Source organism: Jaculus jaculus, chromosome 9, assembly GCF_020740685.1.
Source record: "Jaculus jaculus isolate mJacJac1 chromosome 9, mJacJac1.mat.Y.cur, whole genome shotgun sequence".
Classification (NCBI taxonomy): Eukaryota; Metazoa; Chordata; class Mammalia; order Rodentia; family Dipodidae; genus Jaculus; species Jaculus jaculus.
The window spans coordinates 100,689,229-100,711,257 of NC_059110.1; the positions used below are offsets into that span (position 1 = coordinate 100,689,229).

Genomic DNA, 22,029 nt, shown 5'->3' on the forward strand with positions numbered 1-22,029 from the left:
GTCTCTGGCACTAGGCCAGGGCTTTTAGCTCTGAGACTTAATAGCAAGACTAGTTGGAGATAAAGTGTATAAGCTTTGAGCCACCCAGAAACTGATTCCTCTGGGCCCACACTGGCATGAAAATAAAAGCAATTCTCCTCTCAGTCTCTGGTGCTGGTTCTATGAGACTCAGTTTCCAATTTCAGGTGGGGCTATAAGCTTACTTTAAAGGCCCGCCGCCAGGGACCCACCCATCTCCACCAGGTATGCCTGCTGCCCAGAAGTCCCACGGTCTCTCAGAATGGGCAGCAGCAGGGACCAAATGTTCAAACACAGGAGCCTGTGGGGAATATTTTACATTCAAACCTTAACAGTTCCTTAGACGAGGTGCTGGACAAGTGCAACTTTATAGAGCCAGAAAGCAGAACGGTGGTTATAGGAAGGAGGGAGAATGGGCACTTTACCTTTGGAATGTTTTGGAAAAAGTTTTAGAAATAGATAATGGTGATGATTCAAAAAAAAAAAAAAAAAGATAATGGTGATGGTTGCACAATCCTGTGAGGCATTGGATTAAAAATATTGGGGCTGGAGCTGGAGAGATAGTTCAGCAGTTAAGGTGCTTACCTGCAAAGCCTAACAACTCGAGTTTGATTCCCCAGTGCCCATGTAAAGCCAGATGCACAAAGTGGTGCATGAGTCTGGAGTTAGTTTGTGGTGGCCAGAGGACCTGGCATGCCCATTCTCTGTTCCTCTCTCTTCCGGATGTGGTGGCTCATGTCTTTAGTCCCAGGATGCAGGAGGAGTAGGTAGGATGATTGCTGTGAGCTCAAGGCCAGTCTGAGACTACATAGTGAATTCTAGGTCAGCCTGGGATAGAGTGAGACCTGACCTCCAAGAACCCTCCCCACAAGAAAATCCTGGGGCTGGAAAAATGGTTCAGTGGGTAAGAAGGGTAAGAACACTAGCTGGGCAAGCACGAGGACCTGAGAGGGCTTGTGACAACTTGAATGTGATGCCCTGGCACCCATGTAAGCAGCTGAGCATGGCCACATGCCTGTAACCACATGCCTGTGAGGAACAGAGAGTGGGCCAAATAATCTCTGGGGCTTGCTGGTCAGCCAGTCTGATGGTGACTCCAGGTTCAGTAGGAGACTGTCTCAAGAAAACAAGGTGAGGGGCTGGAGAGATGGTTAAGGCACTTGCCTGTGAAGCCTAAGGACCCAGGTTCTATTCCCTAGTACCTATATAAGCCAGATGCACAAGATGGCGGCATGCACCTGGAGCTGGTTTGCAGTGGCTAGAGGCCCTGGCATGTCCATTTTCTCTATTTCTCTCTCTCTCCAGTAACTAAGTAAATAAAATATTTTTTTATAAAAAAAGAAAAGAAAACAAGGTGAGAGAGCATTTGGGGACAGCTGATGTTCTCCTCTGGCCTGTGCATATATGTTCATTGTCCATGTGAACCTGCCTACACCATACACAACATACTATACCAAACCACACATGCCACATAACAGAATCCCACACAATCAACAAAATCCTGAAAGTGAGGCTGGAGAAATGACTTAGTGGTTAAGGTGCTTGCCTGTGAAGCCTAAGGACCCAGGTTCAATTCCCCAGTACTCACGTAAGCCAGATGCACGAGGTGACATTTGTGTCTGGAGTTCATTTGCAATGGCTAGAGGCCTTGGTGTGCACATTTTTCTCTCTCTCTCTCAAATAAATAAATAAATAAACTATTTTTTCTTAAAATCCTGAAGATGTACATTTTGTTATGCATATTTTGCAAAATGAAAAAGGAGAAGGGACTTGCAGATAAGATGACATCATAGCAGTCATGCCAAAACAGCCTAAAGAGAGAAATAAGAAGAAAAACAGCAAAATACACTCTTCTACCAAAAAGTGAAGGTGTTTAAGTTATTATCAATGACAGCAGAGAAGCAGGAGAGACCCAGATCTTCTAGAAAGAAGGAAACTGGCCTGGCTGGCCCACAGGAGCAGAAACCAGGTGAAGAGGTTTGCCGTTCACATCAGCCTCCTCACAAAGTTAAGAAACCTGAAGGGAAGACAGCAGGGCCTGCTGGGCAGCTGCTGAAGGAGATCACAGACGGGACCAGCTGAGCGGCTCCGATACAACTCAGGCGAGCTGCGCAGCCCCCGTCCCCCAACTGTCAGGGCTGAACTCATCCACCCCCGCCTCCAGCCACACAACATCCAGCACAGCTTATCAGAACACCAGATCCAGCAACCCAAATAGCCTAACCAACTCCATGGTGCAACAGAAAGGGATCAAGGCGGGCTCTGAGCACTGGTGAGACTGGAAGCCATCCCAGAAGGTAACAGGGTTTACGTATACACAAGCAGGCACATAGGCCTGCACTGGAAGTGCTAATCTTTCTTTCCATGCCAGGGAAGGTTATGTGTTATATTTGATGGATATATTCTTGGTTAGCTTTACCCTTGTCAAATAAGCTGCATTTGGTGGTGAATATCATTGCCCTTGACATTTCATGATTTACAGGGCCTTTCTCTTTGTCTTCTGCCATTATTGGGGGCAGGGTTTCACTCAGCCCCAGGCTGACCTGGAACCCATTTCAGATCAGAAGTCACAACTTCCCAGTTGACAGGATTAAGGGTGTGAGCAACACACACGCTTAGGGACTCTGGCTTTATTAGATTGTCTGTTTGTTTTAATCCCCACTCTTACATAAATACTCTGGGCTGGTTTGGATTGAATGTGTATATTGCTCAGTTGAATTTTAGAATTTACCAATTTGCTCTACCCAGTAAACCAGAATACTTGAATAGCAGGTCAACTCAACACTTAGGGTCACGTCTGCTGTTTCTCGCGGAGTATAAGAGCTATACCTTGAACCATAAACTCCTATCCTGAAGATATATAAAGTTAGATTTACATGGCAAAGGACACTGCAGATAATTAGAAAACCCAAGCATCAAATTAAACCAAGATGCAAAAATCTCTACATTATAATACAAGAAACACAAAAAATCAAGACAATACAATTCTACCAAAAACTATAAACCCATCAAAATAATTTCCAGTAAGACTGTTTTAGATGAAATGCCTGATAAAGATTTTTTTAAAATTGATTATATCTAAGCTCAAAGAAATCAAAGAAGAAAACAAACTCCTGAAGGAATCCCAAGAGAACATAGGAAACCAACTTAATGAAATAAGGAGGTCAATACAAGACATGAATAAGGAGTTAGAAATAATGAAAAATTACCAATCAGAAATACTAGAAATGAAAACAGAGTAAGTCAAATAGAAAACTCTGTAGGAAGTCTCACCAGTAGAATGGATGAAGGAGAGAACAGAATATCTAAACTAGAAGACCAGGTGGCAGATCTAATACAGTCCCACAAAGAGAAAGACAAACTTATAGGAAGATATGAGTGGGCATTTCAAGACATGAAGAGATCAAAATAAGAATTCCAGGCATAGTAGAAGGAGAATAATTTCACTTCACAGACATATATTTTCAACAAAATCATATGAGAAAATTTCCCCCAAATAGGGAAAATGATGCCAATATAGATACAGGAATGCATAAAGGACAAAATCAGGAAAGAATCTCTCACTGTCATATTGTAGTAAAACTACAAACACACACCAAAGAAAATACATTGAGAGCAGTTAGAAAAGTCAAGTCATATACAAAGGCAAGTCCATCAGGATAACAGCAGATTACTCAACACAAACTATAAAATCCAGAAGGGCTTGGAATGTTGTATTCCAAATTCTGGAAGGTAACAATTACCAACCAAGATTACTTTATCCAGCAAAGCTATTCATCCAAATTGATGGGGGAAATAATGACATTCCACACCAAAAACAAGCTAAAGGAATATATGGACAAATGAGATAACCCTTACTTTTTTTTTTTTTATAGAGAATTTAATAGGTGTAGGCCCTCTTGCAGCCTATAATTGATGGTAGCTTGATAATGGAGAGTGGGCTTATATTTGGATATGGTTCTAACTTGTTTCCCAGGTCCAGCTATGGGTCCTGTGCCACTGAGGGGATCAGTTAGCCGAATCAAGAGCAGTTGGTTCCCCACCATGGCTGTGTGCCACTATTGCACTTGTGTGGGCATCACAACGGGTTAAAATAGCATTTTACATCCTTTCACCCTAAGATAGGTTAAAAAGCAGAATCCTTCTATTTGTAGTCTCCAAGAAATTCACCTTTCCATATAAGACAAATACTATCTCATCAGTTGACAGGTCATCCCGGCAAAAAATAAACAGATGCATCTGGATTAAATGAGGTCATAGAACAAATGGACCTAACAGATATCTACAGGACACTTCATCCAAATGCTGCAGAATACACATTTTTTTTTCAGCAGCACATGGAACATTCTCTAATATAGACTATATATTATGACACAAAGCAAATCTTAACAAATACAGGAAAATTGAAATAAGTCCTTGTATTTGATCTGATCATGATGGGATCAAACTACAAATCAATAGCAAGAAAAGTTATAGAGCATGCATAAAATCATGGAAACTAAACAATACACTACTAAATGATGAATGGGTCAGTGAAGAAATTAAGAAGGGAATAAAAAACTCATAGAACCAAATGATAATAATACAACATACCAAAATCTTCGGGACACAATGAAGGTAGTCCTAAGAGGGAAATTTAAGTGCCTATATTAAGAAATTAGAATGGATCTGGAAAGGATTATAGTGATGTAACCCAGGCCCAGAAAGCCAAGCGTCACATGTTCTCTCTCATATGTGGATCCTAGCTACAGATGATTGGATTTCTGTGTGAGTAGGAAGAAAACTCAGTAGCAAAGGCAAGTAAGGAAGGGAGGGGGGTATTTAATAGGATGGTATTGTATACATGTAAGTAGAAGAATAGATTAATGGGGGTAAAAAGGCCCAAGTGAAGTCAGGGGAAGAGACTGAGTAAAGGTAAGATGGAGGGAGGGCTAATCAAAATCTAAAAGGATATAAATAAGTCATATGGAAATCTACATTTTTTTGGACAATGGAACACTCAGGAGCTGTTGCTAGAAAATTTTCAGTGCCAGTTGTTGGTCAGAGAGGTCCCTGATACCCCCAAAAGTCATAGGCCATTGATGAGGCCCTTGGTTTCCTACCAGGAATAGATGGTAAGATCCTATTGCTGAAGACTCCACATACTTGGGCTGCAAGGCCAATGAGAAATCCTGCTGGCACTGAGCTGATAACCTCCTCCATGTAGACCAGCTGACAGAAAGCTGGAAGAAGCCATCCTGCATGCCGTTCAATGGGAGAAAGAGAAATCACCAGTGAAGATATTCAACAGTGGACACTGCAAGCCTTATATTTTGCCAGCCACCCCAAATGAGCCAACGGGTGCAATAGTGGCACAACTGTCATGGTGGAAACCAACTACCCTCTAATTGGATTGGAGGCCCGCTCCATGGGAGGGAATACATCCCTGATACTGAAAACTTAAAACAGGGGTAGTCATAAGCCCTAGGCATGTAACGTCTGCTGCTGTCTGGCTAAATGTATATACTATGCTTATCAAACTACTCAGTAAGCACTTCTCTTAATGTTCATACCTTTATATTAATGCTACTCTCACTTTTGGTAGAGAATCTTCTCTTTCAAATGACCTTGGGATGACTCAAAAGGCATAATGGTGCTGGAAAGAAGTGACAGGAGTGCTCAGTATTGCAATATCTCTATCACACCATCCAAGGCTCAGGGTCTATTGCGGAAGAGGTGGCAGAAAGAATGTAAGAGCCAAAGGAAGGATAGGACTCCTTACAATGTGCTTCTCCAGACACAAAATGTCCTGGATATCCATGACCTCGCAGTGCCTGACACTACCTACATAAGACCATCATAATAGGAGGAAGAGATCATGACATCAAAATAAAAGAGAGACTGATTGAGAGGGGGAGGGGATATGATGCAGAATGGAGTTTCAAAAGGGAAAGTGCAGGGAGGGAGGGCATTTCCATGGTATATATTTTTTATAATCATGGAAGTTGTTACTAAAAAAAAATTTGAAAAAAGATTCAGCCAAAAAAAAAAAAAAAATAGAAAGGTCGTAAGTAAACAACTTAATGCTTCACTTTAATGCCTTGGAAAAAGAAGAACAAGGCAAACCAAAAATTAGTAGACGGGAAGAAATAATAAAGATTAGGTCAGAAATTGACAAAATAGAAACAACTACAAAAATAACAAAATAACCCAAAGAATCAACGAAACAAAGAGTTAGTTCTTTGAAAGGATAAACAAGATTGATAAACACTTACCAAATCTGATCAAAAGAAACAGAAGAGACACAAATTAATAAAATTAGAGATGAAAAAGGCACCATCACAACAGATACCAGATAAATTCAAAAAATCATAGGGATATATTATAAGAACATATACTCCACTAAGTTTGAAAATCTGAAAGAAATGTATGACTTCTTTGATTTATATGACCTACCAACATTAAATCAAGATGAGATTAACTACTTAAGTAGACCTATAATAAGTATGGAGATCCAAGCAGTTATCAAAAATCTCTCAACTATGCCAGACATGGTGGCACATGCCTTTGATCCCAGCACTAGGGAGGCAGAGGTAGGAGGATCTCTGGGAGTTCAAGGCAACCCTGAGAATACATAGTGAATTCCAGGTCAGCCTGGGCTAGAGTGAGACTCTACCTCCAAAAACCAAAAACAACAACAACAACAAAAATCTCCCAACTAAAAAAAGCCCAGGCCCAGATGGATTCACTGGTGAATTTTACCAGACCTTCATGGAAGAACTAACACCAATGCTTCTCAAGCTTTTCCATAAAATAGAAAAGGAAGGAATCCCACCAAACTCCTTCTACAAAGCCAGTATCACCCTGATACCATAACCAGACAAAGATAGAACAAAAAAAGAAAATTACAGACCAATTTCCCTCATGAACATAGATGCAAAAATTCCGAACAAAATATTGACAAACAGAATACAAGAATATATCAGAAAGATCATTTACCCAGAATAAGTAGGATTTACCCCAGAGATGCAGGGATGGTTCAACATATGCAAATCGTAAATATAATACATTATATAAATAGACTGAAGGATAAAAATCACATAATCATCTCACTAGATGCAGAAAAAGCATTTGGCAAAATTCAACATCCCTTCATGATGAAAATCTTACAGAAACTGTGAATAGAAGGAATATATCTCAACATAATAACGGCTACTTATGACAAACCTACAGCCAAAAAATAAAAAATAAAATAAAAAATAATGGCTGGAGACATGGCTTAGTGGTTAAGGCACTTGCTTATAAAGCCAAAAGACCCAGGTTCGATTTCCTAGACCTACGTAAGCCAGATGCACATGGGGGCTCACACATCTGGAGCTCATTTACAGTGACTGGAGGCCCTGACATGCCCATTCTCTCTCTCTCTCTCTCCCTCCCTTTCTCTCTCTCTCTCTCTCCCTCCCTCCCTCCTTGCCTATTTCTCTCTCTAATAAAGAAAAATTAAAAAAAAAATCCCTACAGCCAACATAATACTAAATGGGGAAATCTTGAAGTTTTCCACTAAAATCAGGAACAAGACAAGGGTGTCCACTTTTATTTAATGTAGTACTGGAAGTTTTAGCTCTAGCAGTAAGGCAATAGACACACATAAAAGGGATACAAATTGGAAAGGAAGAGATCAAATTATCATTATTTGCAGATATGATTCTATACATAAAGGACCCTCAAGACTCATTTTTTTTATTCAAACCACAGCATCCATGGTGCCACACATTGAGAGAGCAATGGGGCCAGAACTCCAGAGTCACAGAGCTGACCCTCAAACACATGGCCTTCGCCGCCACCTCCTTGCGCACAGCACACAGTGCCTGTACACTTGCGGTTCTGACCAGCCCGGCACTTCTCTGCGGATGTGCTCATTCTCTGCTCTCTATCCAGAACCTAGATTATCTGCTGCTCCTCAAAGCCCAGCTCTCCTGTGTGTGTTGGGGAGTAGGGGGAAGCTCCACTTTGGCATCATGGTGACTTCGCATGGACTCACTCACTCACACAAAGCGTATCAAGGTTTGGCAGGATGTCTCGTAATCTTCTGGGACGTGGGAGGCAGGAGGCCTGAGCAGAACTGTGTGAGCCTGTTGGCTTGCTGCCTTCTCTGTCCTGGGAGCTGTGGTGAGGTGGTTTCTCATCTCTAGGGGCTTCTGCGGAGGTCGGGGGGAGGGGCCTGCCCCGGGCCTCACAGCAGAGCTTCCGACCATCACACACAGCCTAGAGTTTGTGCTTCAGCACCTTAAACCACCCAGCCACTTCCCTTCATCAGGCCTGTTTCCTTCGGGTGGTGTTTTCTAGTGTGTGAGACAAAAATCAAGGGCGCCTGGCACTTTCAGGTTATTCTTTCCCTTTCTGCTTCTTCCCTATTTCTTTCCTCCCTCCTTCCCCCTCCTACTACTATTACTACTTCCTCCTCCTCTCTCTCTCTCTTTAAATTTTTATTTATTTATTTGACAGAGAAAGAGGGAGAGGGGGAGAGAGAGAGAATGGGCACGCCAGGGCCTCCAGCCACTGCAAATGAACTGCAGATACATGTGCCACCTTGTGCATCTGCTTTAAGTGGGTCCTGGGGAATGGAACTTGGGTCCTATGGCTTTGCAGGCAAATGCCTTAACTGCTAAGCTGTCCCTCCATCCCTCACTCCCTCTCTCTTTACTTATGTATGTGTGAGTCTGACAAAGAGAGGGAGGGGGAGGCCGGGTGTGGTGGCACACGCTTTTAATCCCAGCACTGGGGAGGCAGAGGTAGGAGGATCATCACCATGAGTTCAAGGCCACCCTGAGACTACACAGTGAATTCCAGGTCAGCCTGAGCTAGAGTGAAACTCTACCTTGGAAAAAAAAAAAAAAAAGAGGAAGGGGGAGAGGGAAGCAGATTGAGAGAATGGGTGCACCAGGGCCTCCAGCCACTACTAACAAACTTCAGACACATGTGCCACCTTGTGCATCTGGCTTACATGGGTCCTGAGGAACCTCACGTGGGACCTTTGGCTTTGCAGGCAAAACTTTGCGCCTTAACCACTAAGTGCTCTCTCCAGCCCCTCTCCTTTTAGTTTCTGTGATGCTTGTATGTGTGTATATGTGCTGATGCAGTACCCTGTGGGGTTGCCTATTGTAGCTGGAGGAAAACATTGAGTATCCTCCTCCATCCTGCACTCATCTGTTCTTTTTATATGTGTGTGTGTGTGTGTATATTTCTCTTTATATATATATATATATATATATATATATTTTTTTTTTTTTTTCCCTTTACTTATTTATGAGAGAGAGAGAGGGAGGGAGAGAATGGGCACACCAGGCCCTCCAATCACTGTAAACAAACTCCAGATGCATGGGCCACCTTGTGCAGCTGGCTTATGTGGGTACTGGGGAATTGAACCTGGGTCCTTAGGCTTTGTAGGCAAGTGCCTTAACCGCTAAGCCATCTCTCCAGCCCCCTTTCCCCTCTCTTTCCACACAGTGGAGTCTCTTACTGCCTGTAAGCCCCAGTGACTCTCCAATCTCTGCTCTCCACAGGACTGGGGTCACAGATGTGTGTGGCCATGCCCATCTCGTTAAATGGGTTCTGGAGATTAAACTAAGGCCCTCATACTTGCACAGGAAGTCCACTTAACTGCTGAACCATCTCCCCAGCCTGACCTGGAATTCACTGTGTAGTCTCAGGCTGGCCTTGAGTTCACAGTGATCCTCCTACCGCTGCCTCCTGAGTGCTGGGATTAAAGGCGTGTGCCACCATGCCTGGCTAGTATCACTTTCTGTTTCCCTCTAGCTGGCCTGAGCCTGTAGGTTCACAGGTTACTTCTCTGTGAATTTGTAGATGAGTTAAGAGTGTAAACTGTCAGGGCGTGGTGGCATACACCTTTAGTCCCAGCTCTTGGGAGGCAGAGGTAGGGGGATTAGTATGAGTTCAAGGACACCCTGAGACTACATAGTGAATTCCAGGCCAGCCTGGGCTAGAGCAAGAAGACCCTACCTCAAAAAACAAACAAAACAAAACAAAAAAGGAGTGGAAAATGACTGGAGACAGCAGATTACCAGCCAGAACAAGTTCATTGCCAATTCATACTGTCTGAGACACGATGAGCAAGGTCTTTTGTCCTTGGCTATGAGAGTCCTATCTGGAGTCTAGGAAAGAGGGCCCTGACACAATTGTGTTTTATGTGCAGAGAGCTATGGAGGTAGTGGAGGGAAGGAAAAAGTATCTGTTACTAAACCCAACTCCATATAGAGGTCTGTTAGTGATCTGATGAAAGAACTAGCTAGAAACCGCGACCTGGGCAGAGATGGTGTAACTTAGTGATTGGGGAGGGGGGTGTCAGGGAGGAGACAACCCACTGGATTTCCGAGTCAGAAGACGCTGTGGACAGGTATCCTAGCTGTGCAGCACTGGCATGTCACTAACCTTTCTGATCACCATGTCCTCATTTGGAAAAGAGAAATTATATCTCAGTTGGGCTGTGGATAGGAATAAATGTTAATATATAATTGCTTTATAAATCATCAAATGCTCTACAAATGTTATTGTACCACCTAACTCTAGGCCATATGGTTATTTTTGTATGTTTCAGCTTAAATACTGTCCTACCTATGTCAACAAAAGCATTCTATTTATCTTACGCTCACTCTCGTTGTCCCTGGGTATGTCACCGGTCCAGAGTCCAGTGCCATTGCGTTAATCACAACTACAAAAGCCAAGCTGTGGTATTAGACATCGATGGTAATGGCGCCTTTTATCAGATTAAAGCAAGGCTTCTGTTTCACATTAGGGCTTGTTTTTACAGAAAATTCCCTGCAGCTGACTCTGTTTCTCCTAAAGGAAGCAGTACTTCCAAACTACATGTCAGGGCCTCCAGCCACTGCAAACAAACTCCAGATATATGTGAGCCCTTGTGCATCTGGCTTACATAGGTCCTAGGGCATCGAACCAGGGTCCTTTGGCTTTGCAGGCAAACACCCTTAATCATTAAGTCATCTCTCCAGCCCTGTTTTTTTTTTTTTTTTTTTGGTTTTTTGAGGTAGGGTCTCACTCTAGCCCAGGCTGACCTGGAATTCACTATGTAGTCTCAGGGTGGCCTCGAACTCACGGTGATCCTCCTACCTCTGCCTCCCAAGTGCTGGGATTAAAGGCGTGCGCCACCATGCCCAGCTTCTCCAGCCCTGCTTTTATCTTCTAAAACACCATGGGTCCATATTTAAAAAAAAAAAAGAGGGCTGGCTCAGTGGTTAAGGGCACTTGCTTGCAAAGCCTGATGGCCAGGGTTCCATTCCCAGGCTGACCTGGAATTCACTATGTAGTCTCAGGGTGGCCGCAAACTCACAGTGATCCTCCTACCTCCGCCTCCCAAGCACTGGGATTAAAGGTGTGCGCCACCATGCCCGGCTCAATGACCACTTTTTGGTAACTTGACGTTCAATTTATCTCATTATTGCATTAAAATCAACACAAGAGGTCTGGAGAGATGGCTTAGCGGTTAAGTGCTTGCCTGTGAAGCCTAAGGACCCCGGTTCGAGGCTCGGTTCCCCAGGTCCCACGTTAGCCAGATGCACAAGGGGGTGCACGCGTCTGGAGTTCGTTTGCAGAGGCTGGAAGCCCTGGCGCGCCCATTCTCTCTCTCTCCCTCTATCTGTCTTTCTCTCTGTGTCTGTCACTCTCAAATAAATAAATAAATAATGAATAAAAAATATTTAAAAAAAATCAACACAAGATTGTAACTGTTTATGTGTTGTACTTTTTATGTTTTTTTAACAAACAAGCAAACATATTTGACATCCCAAATGCTCTATTTTACATCTGGCTGCAGGCACTAAGCACGACACACACCCAAATCACCAAAAGCAATTAACACCGGGTAATGAAGTGGTAGGCATGACTACTGTAAGAGGGACCAAAGTGACAGCAGGTAGCTGGCTGCTGAAGTGGTCACTGAGCATCCTCAACGGTGTGGGCTCAGAGATCTGTGAGGGAGCCTGGGCGTGAACAGCTACAAAGCAGAGTGCTGGTCTAGCTGCACACACTTATCTGCACGTGCCAAAGGAGGAAGACAATCTGACTCTCTAACTTGTCCTTACTTTGCATTCTGCGTTGTCACCAAGAGGATCAAAGCTCCTCTCCTGCTTACTGCCTTCTGTTGGCACCTTCCTGTGATCTGAGTGAGCCCAAGGTAGACCAAGGAGACAGGAAGTGCCCTTGGTCTGTATCAGTGTCCCAGTCACACAGTTTCTAGAGGGCTTATGTTCTGTAGCTGTTCCCGGAGCACTAAAGAGCTCAACCATTTAAGTCTTGTAAACTTGTTGTAGAGGGTGACTTTAACATTCTTTCCTGAGCTCGGGAGTGTGCCTTTTTGACACCAGTAGGTCCATTTACCACTCATGTGACACAGCAGGGCTATGAGAGTGTGTATGTCCATGTGTATAAACAGTACACAGACGAGTCCTATACTAAAATTAGAGAATTTTACTAACTTACAACTAAACTTGCTACTATACTATGCGACAAAATGCCTTTGAACTGTGAGGTAGCCAAGTAACTATTTCCCAAGCAGCAATCGAGATCTCCTGGAACATTTTCAACGAAAAAACGAGGTTGTAAATGCACAAACCCCACAAAAATCCAAATGAGTCACTGCACCAAGTGGCTCCAAATGCCGTGTGACGACGGTGCGTGTGCAGGCGTGTGCGCGCGCACGTGGAGGTCACAGGTCTCCAGGTGTCTTCCGCAGGTGCACTCCACCTTGCTCTTTGAGAAAGACTCTCACTGAACCTGAGGTTTATGGACTTGGCTCGCCTAGCTAGCCAGTGCGCCCGTATCCATCCCTCCCCATGCTGACATCACACGCGCACACACGCGCACACACACACACACCTGGCATTTCACCTGAGTGCTGGGGAATCTGAACTCAGGTCCTCAGGCTTGTGTGCAAACACTTTACCTACTGGACCATTTTCCCAGCCTCCAAATGCATTTTTTTCTGAAAATAGGAGGATCCAGAATAGAAGAGGGAGTAGTTGGAAAGGGGCTTCAGTGGCAGGAGCTAGGGGAGAGGGAACAAGAGGGTGATGGGAGGGGATTATGAGGGTACATTGTGTACATGAAGGGAGGTTTCAATGAAGTTTAAAGACACCAAAAGACAGGTGATGCCTTACATAGCGTATTTTATTTACAGAAGCCTTTTGCAGCAGCCAGTATAAAAGAGTGGGGCTGTACAGACTGAAGTCAGAAGGCAGAGGCCTCCTGTGCTCTGCTCTTTACTCCTCCAAGACCCTGTGGGTAAGTCTAAAACCTTGGTTCCACCCACATACACATCTGCAGAATACACACCAACTTTCATGTTAACGACAAGCACAATTTGGATAGGATCTTGAAGTATAGCCCAGGCTGACCTTAAAGTCAGTATCCTAGTATTGGGACTATAGGCACATGTCTCCATACTTAGCTACAATTATTATGTTATTATTATTTTTTTAGAGGTAGGTTTTCACTCTAGCCCAGGCTGACCTAAACTTCCTCTGCAGTCCCAGGCTAAAACAAATTCTTTCTTCCTTTGTAAAGTATTTTTATTATTTTTTTTTTTGGGGGGGGGAAGAGACAGAGGGAGGGAGGGAGGGAGGGAGAGGCAGAGAGATTGGATGTGCCAGGGCCTCCAGCCACTGCAAACTCCAGAGATATGCATCATCCTGTGCATCTGACCTATGTGGCTACTAGGGAATTGAACCTGGGTCCTTAGGCTTTGCAGGCAAATGCCTTAACTGCTAAGTCATCTCTTCAGCCCCTGAAACAGTTTTTTAAATTTTTAGTTTATTTGACGGAGAGGGAGAATGAGAGAGAGAGAGAGAGAGGGAGGGAGAGAGAGAGAGAGAAGGAGGGAGAGAGGAGAGGGGGGAGGCATGTCAGGACCCTCCACCACTATATATAAAACTCTATATGCATGAACCACCTTGTGAATCTGGCTTACATGGGTTCTGGGGAACCGAACCTGGGTACTTTGGCTTTGCAGGCAAACATCCTAACTACTAAACCATCTCTTCAGCCCTTTAAAAATAGTTTATTTTAGCCAGGCGTGGTGACTCATGCCTTTAATCCCAGCAAGACCCTGCCCTGAAAAACCAAAAAAAAAAAAAAAAAAAAAAAAAAAAATTATCTGGGTGGGAGGGGCAGATAAAGAGAGAATGGGTACACCTGGGCCTTCAGCCACTGCAAAAAAATTCCTGATGCATGTGCCACTTGTGCATCTGCCTTACATGAGTCCTGGGGAATCGAACCTGGGTCCTTTAGCTTTGCAGGCAAGTGCATTAACCACGAAGCCATTTCTCCAGCCCCCCAGATTCTTTTATTTTTATTTTTTTTTTTTCTGAGGTAGAGTCTCACTCTAGCTCAGGCTGACTTGGAATTCACTATGTAGTCTGGGGTGGCCTTGAACTCACAGCAATCCTCCTACCTCTACCTCTTGAGTGCTGGGATTAAAGGCATGCGCCACCATGCCCGGCTCCAAAAATTCTTAATGGAACTTTTTCAGAAGAGTTTTCGGGAGAAAATGACTGCTTCATGGTAAATAAAAACAATTGTAACAGCATCCAAGTTGGGCATGGTGTCTTACACCTATAATCCCAGGACTGAAGAGGCTGAGGTAGGAGTATTGTCATGAGTTTGAGGTCAGCCTGGGCTACAGAGAGACCTTGCCTCAAAAAACCAAAAAGCACATCTATTATTTAGTGTTTCTGAGAGTACTTTTCCAGTGAAAGCCAAAGTTCAGTGCGCACTGGAATCTTTTGGGTGTTGTTAATTAAAACAAAGATACTTGGCTGGGGAGATGGCTTAGCAGTTAAGGCACTTGCCTGCAAAGCCAAAGGACCTGGGTTCAATTCCCCAGGACCCACATAAGCCAGATGCACAAGGTGGCACATGCAGCTGGAGTTCTTTTGTAGTGGCTGGAGGACCTGGCACACCTATTCTCTATCTGTCTCTCTCCTCTCTCTCTCAAGTAAATAAGTAAAAATAAAAATATTAAAAACAAAATAAAACAACACAACAGAGATGCCTCTGTCCCAAGAGACCATGACTGATTCCCTCAAGAGTGGCGGTCAGGAACCCATCTTGCAGGGGTCTGCCTGCCTCACTCTAAAGCTCAGATGGACTGCACAAACACACTCAGTCCTGAGACAGGAAGCAGGTGAAGGGAGACCTTCAGAAAGGCAAAACATGCTTTATGTATCTGGCTTATGTGGGTTCTGGAGGATCAAACCTAAGTCCTTAGGCTTCACAGGCAAATGCCTTAACCACAAAGCTATCTCTCCAGCCCGGGACATGCTTTGTAAACCAAGACCGAAACAAGTCCTGTTGAGCTGCTGAGTAGTTCCTCTATAAGCTGGAGGTAGTAACAAAACTATTTTTTCCTTTTAAAATGTCTAGAGTTAAAAGACAGATCTGTGTTAACATTCAACTGTCCTAAATGTGTAGAACCAAACATGTAACAAAATCCCACAAAAACCTATCACAATATTTCTGAGTACAAAGTGCTGGTTTTCTTGCTTCAATATTACCATTTTGAGGGGAAATCCCTCAAAACTGTCACTCATTCCATTTTCCTTTTTGGCCAAATTATGCATATAGGGCCATATTAACTTTTATAAATTAACAAAACCTTAAACATTTTCTAGCTAGTGCAAATTAAAGATCCCATAACATATGTTAGAAACAATTTTACTTTATATTACAAAGGCAAATTATTTTTCTTTTGACATGCTGGTAGTAGTACTCATTTTTATAGCACAAAACTGACTGCAGTTTCTGAGTCACAGTAGATGTCACAACTAAGTGTGTAAATGTACTTCAAAAAGCAAATACTTTGATTTTCACACACCATAAAAATAAAAATAAATAGTTTTGGCTATAAAACTTTTATAAATATTATCTACTTATAGTTTCACAGCTAGCTAAGGAACACTGAAAGCATTTAAATGCTGCCGTCTTTTTTTAGACAAGAATCCTTGACCTCTACTAGGCAGACAAAGCACTGAAGACCATCATCTGCCTGAGGTCCCCAAGAGCTGTCCCTGCAGGCAGTGGGCACGTCACCACACCGACAAGGGCCCAGAAGCCAGGAGGGCAGACAAAGATGAGAAATGTGAACGCAGATGAGGAAATATGATTTACTTCATATACTTCTTCCTGAGAACGTGTGTTATTTTAACAGCAGGACAATTATATGCGGAACAGAAAAATCTTATGGTGAGCTATTTTGTAAAGTACAGAATCCTCGGTAATACAAGCTATCACTATCCTAATATCTAATTTGCAAGCATGAGATCTTACAGAGTCTATCTAAACAAGGCACATGCCTGTACATTTATCTGATGTGCTGGGTGAACTAGTGTCTAAAATGGTAAGTGAATTTTACCATGACAAACTCATGTCATATGTCATAGTGTTCTTGAAGTTACTAAGGGCCGAGTGAGGAAGGCAGAAGAAAGTTCATGAAGGTCAGCAGGAAAAAAGTCCTCGGCAGATTACAGTTGAAAAATGGTTAAATACATGAGACATTGGACACAAACCTGCTCTAAATCCAGTGTAATATTATGGTTATAGTAGTTTAAGCAATTAAAAAATAGTTATTTTAATTGATAGTCCAAATGAATTTTCCATTACTAATTAGCATTATGACTCACAGGTGTAACCTACAGTAAAGTGGGCTTTAACAGTGCACTTGGGAAATGCGATGTCTATGACCATTCTGACCATGAATTAAAGGATAAACTTCATTATGCTCAAAAACCGATAAAGTTCATAAAGAAAATCTGCACATCTCTCCCACTACCTCCGCTGTGGTTATCCAGTATGAAAGGCTTCTGAAACAACCTGTGCAAACAAATCTTTCAATACCAGACTCTGGCATCACCTGTGAAGAGCTGGAAGAGATTAATTTAGCAAAGTGGAAATATTTGCCACAATGTACTCATTCCCACATACATACCAAGTTGTCCTTTTAAAACATGTGACTCACATGAAGTTTATGGTAACTCATGGATAACAGAATTGTAATAGACCTTTAAAAGGGAGTTAATGGTGTTTTGGGGGATACATTCTGGTCTTCTGGTAATTAATGTCATGAAAAGACCACCACAAACCAACCATTTCTCAGAAAACCACCAAACTGCCATCCAAGGGCAGGCTGGCTGACAATTGCAGAACAGCACCCTCCGATGGGCAGTTATGGAACTGCTTTCAGTAAGCACTCAACTGAGGGACAGACAGCAATGAGACAATTACTCCAAGTCCTTTGTCAGTGTTTTTCATGCCTCTCCCTCACAAACACTGAAAATTGACAATGGGAGAGTAATAGATATCAGAATTAGATGAGGACTTTAGTGGGAAGTTTTATCTGACTGTGCCAGCAGAATTTGTGACCACTTTACCTCACTAAATATAGCTGTATAAATAGTGTAAACACTGAACACAAGTATCATGCTACAAAGTAATAAATAAGTTAAAAATATAGATCTTTCTCATTTAAAATAAATACAATAGAAACATCTTAGCAGAGGTTTTTCTCACTTCTCTTAGCAAAGGTTATAGCTCCAAGGGGAAATTCTGTGAAAGTGCTACTGTATTCAAAATACTGCAAGACCACTCAACCTTGAAACATGAATCAGCCTTGAACTGTTGAGCTTTTTTTTGAGCAACTAATTGGACTTGGTAAGCTTCTCTCAAGCACCCCCCCTCCCCTGTTGTCAATGCTCTCTTTAATTAAACAAGAAGTCAGTGGACTTCAGCTTGGAACCTAACCCTTATCATCCTAAGTGCTCTAAGTGTTATTTTGCACCAAATCACCTTTTTGGTTCTCTTCTGATAGGAGAAAAGATCCAATGCCTGGGGTATAGTTCCATGGTAGAGTGCGTGCCTAGACTCCCACAGGACCTAAGCCTCAGCCCTGCCAAAATACACATCCCCCCCACAAAAAAAACAGTAACAAAACAACCACCACCAAAAATGCAACAAAACTGAAACAACAACAACAAAAATTCTGCATTTCAGTTCAATTCAGCCATTAACATAAACACCTGGAGTTAGGTCAAAAAATGACACTAAAGTAGAAAAATATAACACTGTAAGTTAAGTGTTGTCTTTCTTTGCAAGAATTCAGGATGTGGGCTCCATGTGAAGTGCAGAAAACCTTGAGCCACGCTGCAGGAGGAAGCCACGTGTTAATCACTCCAGTTCACAAAGGCAGGTTAACTTTTAAAATGGCATAGGGCCACCACATCAAAAACTAAGATGGAAATGATTTTTTTCTCCCACATCAGTCCATCAAACCTGTTATTCAAAAGTAAGGAATGAGATAGTGCATTCTTCAGAGTGAACCCCATTCAAAAAAATACAGCCACATCTTTGTGTAACTTTTTTTTTTTTTTTTTTTTGAGGTAGGGTCTTGCTCTAGCCCAGGCTGACCTGGAATTCATTCTGTAATCGCAGGGTGGTACTGAACTCATGACGATCCTCCTACCTCTGTCTCTCCAGTGCTGGCTGGGATTAAAGGCGTGCCACCAGGGCCGGCATGTGAGTAACTTTTTTGTGGCCTTTTCAAAGTTAGTAATATATGATCAAAGTATCCTGCTGAACACAGGTGTCTATAACAACTGGGAGTCTGGCTGCGTGGGAATGCTATTTGCACAAACACACACCCATTACACTGTGAGTGGAATGAAGACTGGGTAGTGGCAGAGGCAACCTCGTGGACAAACACGTATGCATGGACTCCTTTGTGTGGACGCTGCTTTCAGCGTCCCCATCTACTCAGCTTCCTTTAAGTCTTCTTGATCCGAAGCACTGGAGATGTCATCATCCGTCTGTTCTCCAGAGAAGTACAGCATCAAGGCATGTGTCTTGTGTGTTATGGTGACGGTGCAGGGCCCTTGGGCCCATGGCTCCCCATCCACCTGCATCGGCATCATTGAGCATTTCAGAATCAGCTAGTACCAAGAAATAAATAGAACAAAAGTCAGGTGTAGGGTTTTCCTTACTGATATCACCCATGATCCCTTGACCTGCTTTTTTTGGTTTTTCGAGGTAGGGTCTCACTCTAGCCCAGGCTGACCTGGAATTCACTGGGTAGGCTCATGGTGGCCTTGAATTCATGGCGATCCTCCTACCTTAGCTTCCTGAATGCCTAATAACCCTCTGCAAAATTTTTAAAATATTTTTATTTATTTATTAGCGAGAGAAAGGTAGGGAGGGAAAGAGGCAGGTAGAGAGAAAGAGAGAATGGGTATGACAGGGCATCCAGCCATGGCAAATGAACTCCAGATGCATGGGCCACCTTGTGCATCTGGCTTACATGGGTCCTGGGGAATCAAACCTGGGTCCTTTGGCTTTGCAGGCAAGGGCCTTGACCACTAAGCCATCTCTCCAACCCCTTTTGTAATTTTTTTTAAATAAAAATATTTATTTGACAAACACACAGAAAGAGAGAGGGAGAGAAAATGGGCACGGCAGGGCCTCTAGCCACTGCAAACAAACTCGAGATGCATTGCATCTGGTTTACGTGGGTACTGGGGAAGTGAACCTGGGTCCTTAGTCTTTGCAGGCAAGCACCTAAAGTGCTAAGCCATCTCTCTGGCCCCATTTTAATTTTTTTTTAAAAAATATTTTATTTGCTTATTTTGAGAGGGGGGGTGGGGAGGGAGGGAGAGGGGCAGGGAGGCATATAGAATGGGTGTGCCAGGGCCTCCAGCCACTGAAAACAAACATCAGACACATATGCCACCTTGTACATCTGGCTTACTTGCATACTGGGGAATTGAACCTGGGTCCTTAGGCTTCACAGGCAAGTGCCTTAACCACTAAGCCAACTCTCTAGCCCTGCATTTTAATTTCTGAAATTAATTTGAATATACTTTGATTTGTGAATCATTTTCAGTGGACTAAATTTTAGTTCTCTAATTGGATTAAGGGCCATCTTTTCTGTTGTTTCCTACCTACCCAAGACCTTGGTATACAATAAGCAGTCGTGCGCTGAACCGCTGCTCAGGGAAGTGATACCGCACACTGCCTCGCACGCGGCGACGGCCTGGAGGTGCACTGGGCCCTCAGCAGTCACAGGGCTGCTGCACCTACCCGCACTGTATGCGCCTGTCCTATTCGAAAAGGGTTTGCCAGTTTTACTTGAATCTGAGCACAGTGGAAAGAACCGTAGACCCCGACAACTTCTAGTAACCCGTCATCATGCCTGGCGTTGGAAGAGGAAATAAGGATTACACGGTGTCATTCAAACGTCAGCACACTTACATCTCATAACCCACGGACCTAGGGGGAATACCAATAACCCCACTGAGCAGGACCCTCAGTGGAATGGGGGCAGGGGGGAGGGAAATGGTGGTACTAACATAAGATGTATTCATACAACTTTCTACTTAAAAAAAGTCAGCATGTAAGTTAGGGTAGTTACTAATCTTTTATTTTGGTGTTTCGAGGTAGGGTCTCACTCCAGCCCAGGCTGACCTGGAATTCACTATGGAGTCTCAGGGTGGTCTCGAACTCATGGCGATCCTCCTACCTCTGCTTCCCAAGTGCTGGGATTAAAGGCATGTGCCACCATGCCCGGCTAAGTTACTAATTTTTTAATTAAATTAAATTAAAAGTTTTTTGTTTGCTTTTTGATTTTCAAGGTAGGGTTTCACTCTAGCCCAGGCTAACCTGGAATTCACAATGGAGTCTCAGGGTGGCTTCAAACTCATGGTGATCTTCCTACCTCTGCCTCCAGAGTGCTGGGATTAAAGGTGTGTGCCACCACGCATGGCTTAAAAAAAAAATTATTAGAGACAGAGAGAATGGGCATGCCAGGGCCTCTAGCCACTGCAAAGGAACTCCAGATGCATGTGACACCATGTGCATCTAGCTTTCATGGGACCTGGAGAATCAAACCTGGGTCCTTAGGCTTTGCAGGAGGTACCTGAACCGCTAAGTCATCTCTCCAGCCTTTTTTTTGAGGTAGAGTTTTACTCTAGCCCAGGCTGATCTGGAATTTACTATGGGGTCTCAGCTCCCGGTGATTCTCCTACCTCTGCCTCCCAAGTGCTGGGATTAAAGGCGTGTGCCACTATGCCTTGTCTTTAATTTTTACTTTTGGCAGTTACTTTTTAACATAGGGAGCCATCAATTTAGTAAATGTTTATATTGACATATATAGGAGTAAAAATCTGAGGGAATTATGTAAAAATCTATAAAGAACAATAGAATCCTTCAAAACAGACATCAGCTGGGCATAGTGGTTCACAAGTGTAATCCAGCATTAGGGAGCCTGAGGCAGGAGGAGTGAGTTCAAGGCCAGCATAGGCTACATAGAGACAACTTGCTTCAAATCAAAACAAACCACCACCACCAACCATCCAGACTGCAAATGTACAAACCTGGCTAGAGGGTAGGTCTCATCGCCCATCCCTTCCCACAGTCTGCAGCCACCGCCCCAGTATCCAATGTTCAGGACGATAATACCTTCTAAGTTAGGCAGTTCAACTCGCTCACCATCCAGTTCTAGCTTTAAAGAAATATAAGTATTAGTTACTACAGTGCATACTGTTTTTATTTATCTATTTAGAATTCATACTGATTTTAACTAGCCTTTCCTTTCCATCTCTTCAGTAGAAGGGTTTGTAAAAGATATTTAATTTATAGGAGAGGGAGAGAGAATGAAAGAGAGAATAAGTATGAGAATGCATGTGTCAGGGTGTTTTGCATTGCAAATGAATTCCACCAGATGCATGTGCCACTTCATGCATCTGGCTTTATGTGGGCTCTGGGGAAGTGGATCAGGACTTTCATTTCAGGCTTTGCAAACAAGCACCTTTAACCATTGAGCCATCCTTCCAGCACAGAACTGTTTCTTTTTTGGTTTCTTGAGGTAAGGTCTCTCTCTAGCCCAGGCTGACCTGAAGTCTCAGGGTGGCCTCGAACTCATGGCGATACTACTACCTCTGCCTCCCAAGTGCTGGAATT

The 22,029-nt window shown here is 43.3% G+C and overlaps 1 protein-coding gene across 1 annotated transcript in view; it reads right to left on the minus strand.

Moving 5' to 3' along the window:
- Positions 1-15,725: 15,725 nt before the first annotated feature.
- Positions 15,726-22,029, minus strand: part of Dgke (diacylglycerol kinase epsilon) — a 28,355-nt gene continuing 22,051 nt past the window's right edge. Inside the window, exons 9-11 of the mRNA XM_004669977.3 lie at positions 21,444-21,571; positions 20,152-20,263; positions 15,726-19,007 (exon numbers count right to left, since the gene is read on the minus strand). Coding sequence (XP_004670034.1) covers positions 18,828-19,007; positions 20,152-20,263; positions 21,444-21,571 — 420 coding nt within the window. The 3' untranslated portion in view covers positions 15,726-18,827. The remainder of the gene's footprint in view (positions 19,008-20,151; positions 20,264-21,443; positions 21,572-22,029) is intronic.